At 36.3% G+C, this 8,986-nt stretch overlaps 2 protein-coding genes across 4 annotated transcripts; both read right to left on the reverse strand.

The window, feature by feature from the left end:
• Positions 1–289: 289 nt before the first annotated feature.
• Positions 290–3,221, reverse strand: LOC133726805 (uncharacterized). The gene is made up of 5 exons (XM_062154434.1): positions 3,201–3,221; positions 2,834–3,134; positions 2,606–2,749; positions 431–2,200; positions 290–321 (listed from the first exon to the last, which is right to left on the reverse strand). The coding sequence occupies exons 1-5, from the start codon at positions 3,219–3,221 to the stop codon at positions 290–292; spliced, it is 2,268 nt and encodes a 755-aa protein (XP_062010418.1).
• A 2,041-nt stretch (positions 3,222–5,262) lies between these two features.
• LOC133736156 (uncharacterized) lies at positions 5,263–8,686 on the reverse strand. Of its 3 annotated transcripts, XR_009859443.1 has the most exons (6): positions 7,385–8,686; positions 7,222–7,289; positions 7,007–7,082; positions 5,996–6,049; positions 5,755–5,883; positions 5,263–5,655 (listed from the first exon to the last, which is right to left on the reverse strand). XR_009859443.1 is itself a non-coding variant. In XM_062163595.1 (3 exons), the coding sequence occupies exons 1-3, from the start codon at positions 6,041–6,043 to the stop codon at positions 5,359–5,361; spliced, it is 486 nt and encodes a 161-aa protein (XP_062019579.1). In that variant the 5' UTR covers positions 6,044–6,170; the 3' UTR covers positions 5,263–5,358. The 3 variants fall into 3 exon arrangements, 1 of the variants encoding a protein (XP_062019579.1); XR_009859444.1 differs by lacking the exons at positions 7,007–7,082; positions 7,222–7,289; positions 7,385–8,686 and adding an exon at positions 6,149–6,176; XM_062163595.1 differs by lacking the exons at positions 7,007–7,082; positions 7,222–7,289; positions 7,385–8,686 and having other exon boundaries at positions 5,263–5,667; positions 5,996–6,170.
• Between the last annotated feature and the right edge of the window lie 300 nt (positions 8,687–8,986).

Raw genomic sequence — 8,986 nt, forward strand, 5'->3', positions numbered from 1 at the left:
TTTTACTGCAACACATTTGCTCCAATTATTGGATGACGTTAACTTGAAGGAAGCAAAATCTCTTTATAAACAACATTTGTTGTGAACACCCCTTCCTCGCCTTCAAATGAGCCTTTCTTGACTAGTACTTTGGTGGTAGCCTCTGAAATTCCTCGTGATAAAGAGACATATAACTGCCCATGACTGAATACATGATCTGGAAGGTAGATGCCAACATTCGGTATCATTTGCCCTTGTGATTTATTTATAGTAAGTGCAAAACTCAACTTTACAGGGAATTGTTTTCTTGTCATCTCAAAAGGGAGTCCAGAACTCTTGGCACTATTTAGAGATATTCTTGGTAAGAATACTCTAGTTCCAACAAATTGACCAGTTAAAATCTCTGCGTCAATAAGGTTGTTATATGATCCACGGCAAGTCAATCGTGTACCATTGCACAATCCCATCGTAGGGTCAATATTTCTCAAAAGCATAATGGGAGCACCTTTTTTTATAGTTAACTGATGTGGGGGCATACCAGAAGGTGAAATTGAATTTAAGAATTCTTGTTGGTACATATTTCTGGTGTCATCCTCAATTGAGTCGAAAGAGTACAGGATCCGTTTAGGCCCTGGAAATTGCTTTATAATCATCTCATTAAGCACGTCAACATCATCATTCTTTGGAGTGATTATTGCCCTTTCAACCATGTACACTGCATCATTTACATGAGATTCCAAATTTGGAAAAACTTCATTAACTAATCGGTTGATTGACTCTTCACCCTCCCATGGTATGGCCATACACGACGGTAATCGTATCATGTCTTCAACCACAGATGGTTGTTCTCCATTACCAACATTAAGTAAAAAATCTGAGAACTCTGGATCATTGATGGATCTCATATTTTGCCGCAAACGAAGAATCCTCACATCTTTCCAAAATGAAGAGTTAACCAGACTGGCTTGGACCATTTGAGACCTTGTACCCTTATGGACAACGGGCAGAACTTGTCGGAAATCTCCCCCAAAAATAATCACTTTGCCCCCAAATGGCAAATCAACACCTATTCTGTCTTTAAAAGTCCGATGAAGAGCTTCAAATGCAAATCTATGCATCATTGGTGCCTCATCACAAATAATCGCAGATGATCTTCGTATCAACTTTGCTAAATTAGATTGTTTACTAATAGAGCATGTAGAAGATGCATCAAGATTGAGTGGAATTTTAAACCTGGAGTGTGTCGTTCTCCCACCAGGCATTATTGTTGCTGCTATTCCAGAAGTTGCTGTTGCCAATACAATATGATCATTGCTTCTCAAGGTTGCTAAAAGTGCACGATATAAGTATGTTTTTCCAGTCCCTCCTGGACCATCAATGAAAAATATGGCATTGTCATTGCACTCAATAGCAGATATTATTGCATTGTATGCAAATGTCTGATCCTCATTCAAGTGTTGAACTGCATCGCAGTCTTCTTGAGGAATGATAATTGAAACTTCATCCTGTATTAGCCTAGGCATTGACGAATCTTGACCATAATCTTCAGCCATTTCAGGCAAATCATAATCGCAAACAGATTTACTGTGTTGCACCAGCAATCCGTTTAAGTCTCGTAAAAGTCTGTTTGTGATATGTGCACTGACTGCAGTGCTTGAAGAAGCATAATCTTCTATCATAAATTGGTAAAATTCATCCCATAAACTTTGTACCCCATGAGGCTCGCAATAAACCAAGATAGTGACAAACAATCTCCTTAAAGATGAAGGCATATGTATGCTTGAAGCCTCATGTAAACATTGTCGGATACTATCATCGTCTTCTAACAGACCTCGTTGTTCAGCCGCTTTCTTAAATGTTGGTTGCAAGATGCCATCTACTGTCCTTAAATCGTCGTATGATGTAGGCCCTCTAACATGGTTCAAAAGAACACGTAAGTAGAACTTTTCTCCTTCTGAAGGAGATACCGTATATATTCTACCAATTACTTTTTGGTTAGTTTGTCTTTCCTCCCATGTCTTATGTTTGCCAATCCATCTGAATCTTTCAGGAAACTCTCGATATAAGTATTGGCGCGCACCTTCATAATACATGTTCTTAGTAAAAAACTCTGTGAGCATCGTCATTGAGTTTCTATCATTTGTGAGAACATCTGTTACCCTTTCATTGGCATTAAAGAAAACACTCTGTCTATTTGGAAGATGAATTTGCAATCGTTCCACTGAAGGATACATACGATTCATTACAAATTTGAATATTCTCCACAAAGCCTCTGGTGCACTAACCCATCTTGCATCAACAAAATTCCTTATTTCATCTTCATTAGCTTTGGGTCAAACTTCAAATGTTACTCTATCTGGACCTTTGTAGACATATTTGTACAAATACTTAACACTCTTAATGCTGCAACAGACTTCGACATTGATATGACAATTATATTTTGTGAGTAGCCAAGGGTTGTACGGAATAACCCAACTGTTATCTACTTGTCTGCTTTGATTGAAATCAGATTCCGCATTTGGGTGAACATCTCGCCTACGGTAAATGGGATAAGAGTCATTCCTTTGAAATGTGTTGGCTGAAAAGGGCTTAGGATAACCTCGTTTACGACTCCCACGCTTCATACATGGGGCATTATGCTTATGTACTCCACATGGACCATGTATCATGTGCCTCAATACGGCATTGTACAACTCTGGTTCTTCATCTTGACTTGGTATTTCAGCTCGAACAATTTTGTCATAATCATCCGGGTTATTCAACTTATCATCTTCATTTAACATGAGAAGCATATGAACATGTGGGAGACCACGTTTTTAAAATTCGATAACATAAACATGTGCAACAACAGTACCTAAGACCCCTTTTTTGATAACGTCTTCCTTCAGCTCTTCAAATTTGGCACGAAAAATTCGGGTACATAAATCTGGGCGATCTTGTGCCACTTGACCTGGTAATAACTCTGCCTTTATTTCTTCCCAATTCAGCTTGCATGTCATTGTCAGAAAAATATTTGGCTTCCCGTATTTTTGGACCAAAGCCATTGCATCTTGGTATCTCTGGTGCATATCACGTGGACTACCGATAAATAAGGAAGGCAAAATAGTTCTGCGACCAATGTTACCTGTTTTGGTATTGTAAGTGGGGTTAAACACCTGTTTTTAAGCATACTAAAGTCAACATAAAAGTTTATAGTTATATAATAATAATAAAGTTCATACCTGCATTGTTTTCACCGACATTTAGCGAGTCTTGGAGTCCATTATAAAGTTCACGTCGCAGGGTATCTTGATTACTGCGAATCCATCTCAGCTTTTGTCTCAATTTTCACATAATTATCGACGACATATTGTTGTAACAGGCGGCCTCCTCGAAGTAAAATTGATTCATCATGTGGACGAATCTGAAATGATAAAATTTACCAATTAACGTATTATGTTAATTTATTCACAATAAGAGGATGAAGAATGGTTTATTAACCTGCATAATATATGCGTAATAGTCACGACACGTCAATTTTGTACCATTATTATTCCGACTATTCACATCCCATCCATATGTGCCATAAGGTAAAAGCAATGGATATTGTAAAGGATCATAGTAGCCCGCACAGTCTTGGACATTTAAAAGTTGACCCTCTCTTGTCTGTACTACAATATCACGACCTCTGAGATTTTCTGCATCATCTGCACCCACTATTACTGCAGCAACCTAAGACTCTGTAGGCAAACTATACTGACGTTGGTTTGCAGGTTGCTCTCTAATGATGAGTCTGCAAGTTTCCAAATCTTCGCGTTGTGCTAGGTGATGAAGTGTCTGCACAAATGGATTATGCCGATTCAAGATTTCTTGTATAGTTTCAACCACATCTCTATGCAATGATTCATTCTCTAACATACGATTTTGTACTTCATGGTCTGTATCATATATATACAGTTGTAGAAATCTTGGTCTGTTATCCTCATTTGGTAGAAAAGTTCCTATCTTATGATATATGGATCCTTGAGCACGAAAAGTGAATGTGCCACCACCAGTCGCTAAATTTTGGTCGACATGCACGCCCATTGATGTGAATGAAAATACATGATTATAAGCACGGATATTCTGCCTAAAATGGGCGCCTCTCGGAGTTTCTGCAGAAAATAGCTCGGCCATTTCTGGAGGAGATTGAACTGGAGGAATTACAATTTTCCCATTCAAGCAACACATATCTTTGCTCTCGTGATAGAACTGGCGGGCATGACAATGTGGACATATTTTTGGTGCAGGTAAATGATATTTTGTGATTCCAATGTTCTCATGAAAATTCCGAGCACAATTATGAGATCTACGACCTCTAGCTCTAAGACGTACTTGGACAACACTGCTATTATAGGTCATGCTATTTTGAGGAATGACATTTTCAGAGGTTCCTGTTAAAAAAAAAAAAAATCGATGTCAATAATTGTGCTAGTTACTAAAACAATATATTTATCAACAATATATTTAATATACTAAATTTGTTACCTTCATTGAGCACTATGTGATCTTCATTATTCGTAGCATTTTGGTTAACTCCATTATTAGGCATTTGCGACCTATTTGACTGTGCTAGTTGCCTTATATGACTCAAGCGCATTCTAGAATTTTCAGAGGTTCCTATTATGGGAAAAAAAAAACAAACATCAACAATTGCAGTTTCATTATTGAAACAATACTGAAAATACATCAATGTATGTCATTTCTTACCTTCATTGACCGCTATGTGATCACCATTGTTCGTATCATTTTGATTAGCTCCATTACCAGGCACTTGGGATCCATTTGACCGCGCTAATTGCCTTATATGGCTTAAGCGTATTCTATTTGGAACTTGGGTATTATCCTCATTATTTGATGTTTGCCCGCGATGACAATGATAATTGGCTCGTCGTCGTGCTAAATACTCATCACGTTGTATTGAACTCATTGAAGCCCGCCAAATGCTTTGACTTGTTCGCCATCTCGCTCTTTGATTCTCTCTTTCAAAATGTGGTCTACTTTGGTGATCAGCATGATTTTGTTGTTCAACACCTATGATTTTCATGTACTAAATTATTTGAACATTGATAAAACATTGGTCTGTAAAAAGTGAGAGAAATTAATGGATGTGAATTTCTCACATTACTTTTCCATTTTAATATGGCATTTATGCATACACATTTACTCGGTTGGAGTCCACCATTTGCTAATGTAATTTTCTTTTTAAGTAGTTATGATTTCAATTCTTCCCTCTTTGGGGAAGTTTGGTGACAAATTCTCAATGTTCCTAAAATTCTTCTTTAAAGTATTACAAAAAAAAAAAAATTCTTCTTGAAAAAAAAAAACAATATTTCTATCAAAACTGTTAATTTTTCCAACCTACATATATAGAATAATATTTTTGTTCATGAAAGTAGAAAGAAAATTGTGCAAAACACGTATACAATACGTTGAAGATGTTTGTGTTTCAGAACATGCACTCAGTAAGTTACCGGCCATTGCTTCCACTTGATTTGATACACTTGTGGCCTCTATTTGCTGTTGTCTTTGATAATTGGCACGTCTTCGGGCTAAACTTTCCTCTTGTTGCGAAGAACTCAATAATCGTCGTCTCTCTCTTTGACGATTATTTCTACGCTGCCTTTCAGCCTCCAATGCATGAAGCTGAGCGTGTCCCTGCACCGTACACTGCATTAATATAAAAAAGAGAACAAATTCAATTTAAAAAGTTTTCCCATCAATTGTTTTACTCTAATGAAATGAATGGAAATCTACCCGGTCTTCGTTGGGTCGGGAAGAGTGTGATAAAACAGATTGTGAAGAACTCATTGATTGTCTCGTCTCTCCCAGGGGATTATTTCTACTCTGCCTTTCTGCCTCTTTTACATGAATACGGTTAGGTCCCTATATGGTAAACCGTAAACCACATTAAGTCAGAAAATTTGTTTGAAAAAATGGTTCCTATCAATTATTAGACTTTTATCTAACAAAGGAAGTAAGTATAATGCTAAGCTACCTGGTCGTCATCAGGTGTGTGAGAGCGTGATGAAGGAACCTGGCCCATAATAATCTGTAAAGATGAAAGCCATAATTAACCAAGCCAAAAGAGAATCAGCCAAAAAAAAAAAGAGGTAAACGACCAAAAGAAAATAACAAAAAAGGATTGTACCTTGACCTTCTAGTGCAACAATTGATTCAATGGGTAAAGGCCGTAAAGCTATGGTATGTTAACATTTCTCATACATCAACTATTTTTACTACTTTAATGACTCATGTTACCACTTTGAGGACTAATATTACTATTTTGAGAACTCATATGGTAAACTAAGAAAATTTACCACTTTAAGGACTCATGTTACCACTTTGAGGACTAATATTACTATTTTGAGGACTCATGTGGTAACTAAGAAAATTTACCACTTTAAGGACTCATGTTACCACTTTGAGGACTAATATTACTATTTTGAGGACTCAAATTACCACTTTTAAGGCAATTGTATGCATGTCATACGTTAACATTTTGTAGAATTTTCCTGATTCAATAACCCAATTCTGCAATTCCAAGAACAGTAGTACAAAATATTTTAAAAATGTAGACTTTTTTATTCAACTGAAAAAGTGGCAGTATGATCAAAGTCACAAAACCAAATTTAGCTGAAAAAAAAAGACATGGAAGATCATGCATGATCTCTTCACAAAGAAGCCAAATAAAACAAAGGGCCCTAAAACAAAACATCACCTGCAACTGTGGTGCTTCCAGCAATACTTACATCATACACATGAAATGAACAATCACTAAGAGGTAACCAAATATAAAAAACATGCATGCATAGATATTGGGATTAGAAAATGTAACTGTTAAACACTATATCCCAATCTCTTCTTGGTCAAATTGAAATAACAAATATGACCCCTGTGTTCTTAAGCAAGGCACTAAAAGTGAGAATACGGACATCACACTGGCACGTAAGAAAGAGTAAATTAGCAGAGAGAATTGAGGCACACTGATTGACAGAGTGAAGAGTACCCCTAATCGCAAGGTCGTTCTTGAGCTCCACGGTCACTTCTCGGCCCACTATCCCTTTTAAGTAGAAGAAGAACAACTGCACACACCCAAACAAAGGCAATTGAGATGAAGTACGGAGTACTGAGGAAAAATTAAAGAAACTAAAAAAGCAATGACAATGGATAATCATGTAATATGCAAAAACCATCAAAAGAAAGGAGGAGAGCCAAACATACCTGAGCAAACCGAAGGAAAAAGTGATCTGGAACCAATGATCAGGAATATGCAACACAAAAGGGAGAGTCTGAAATGCACAAATTTCATTGAGGGTTCATAATAATATCCGAAAACAGTAAGAACAGATTGTATATATTAACAGAAGTGAAACAGAGATATTACCAATGGCTGATTACTCCTCGAATCAAGTTTTCATTCAAACTGAACATGATTCCACTCACTCTTGGTTGTTTGAAACAAAAGAAGGAAAATTTTTTAAAAAAATAAATAAATAAAGAGCATCAAATACGTCTGAATAAAAACAAACGAACAGAATATTTAAGAAAAGAATATTTGAAACCCAGAAATGACAATGGGCACATCAGGGAAGGAAGACAATGCCATAACAAATTCAATCAGGGAGAGATCATAAATATATTTAACGATTAATATGAATAGATAGAATACTAAAATCGATCATATTCAATGCCCTTTTTTTGGATTCACTTGCTTGGTGTCACATTCACATAAAACAGTGTCCAAATATAGTACATTTGCCTCAAACAAAAATGAATGTGGTCCATAATTACTTGCATAAATACCTGAAGCGCTGGCTGAGTTATTATAGGTCTATAATTGGACTAATTTCTGTAAGAGCACAGGAATCTGAATCCCATTCCCATCAAAACTCTTAGCTCTAAACTTTAACAGTCTCCTTCTCCTTCACTTATCTTATTTTTCTCTAGCTTTTCAATCACGGGTTACCACAATAATCCCGGTCCTCGTTGCCAAAAAAAAAAAATAGCAAGAGTTCAAGATGAAGGATAACTCCCGACGTTGTGTTTAGATCATAGCCGCCAAACCAAAAAACATACATTAAAGAAACAGAACATGACCCTTTAACAATCAAAAAGCACAACCAATGAGGAAGAAAAAGTAGAAAATTCTGCAAATGTGACTTTCAAAATCAAGGCATACAATGAGAGTAAGTACTTAGAGACGCAAGTCTACAGGGCATCCATTAGTTTGCAGTTTTAATATAGCCCTTCCACTGAAGAGTAAATGAATAAACAACCTTCAAATGGTACATTCCAACACCAGATATCACACATCAATTGCAACAGCATACAGTAATCCAAAAAAGAAAAGAGAAACAGTTTCCTATCTGCAAAATGGTTTGAGAGAGTTTGGTAGACGGGTGTACGTGTTTCTATATATCACTATATAATATTCCTACTGCTTGGCATACCATCTTCCCACATATAAAATAGCATATCTGAGCAAATTTCACTAAATTAGGTAGAAAAATTGGAAGGGGGGAAAAAAAGGAAAAGGAAAAAAAACCCAATATCAAACAATATCATAAGCACTATTTCACATCCTATGATACCTCATTTCAAACTTTTGAAGTAGGAAGAACAAAAGCAAGTTTTGAGACCAAAATTGACAACTCATGTGGTAAAGATACTCACTTTTTTTGTAACAAAAAACAATAGTTACTGTTGCAGATAAAACCCCAACTAAGCTTAAAAGTTTGATTATCAGAAGTACACAACGAAGGGAAAAAGGGGAAAATAGAACTTGCCATGAGACCCGGATTGAACTCTTAACTTTTGAGACCAAAGGCATTGGTGTAATAATGCTCCCTGAAAGAAACATTCATGTCGATATTTACTGAACGATTACCAAGCATAGTACAGTAACGGAAGTAAATTTAAAAGAAACATGCATGCATAACTAAGCATATACCATAGACAATAGATAAGAAAAAAAAAATTGCATATC

Source organism: Rosa rugosa, chromosome 1, assembly GCF_958449725.1.
Source record: "Rosa rugosa chromosome 1, drRosRugo1.1, whole genome shotgun sequence".
Lineage (NCBI taxonomy): Eukaryota > Viridiplantae > Streptophyta > Magnoliopsida > Rosales > Rosaceae > Rosa > Rosa rugosa.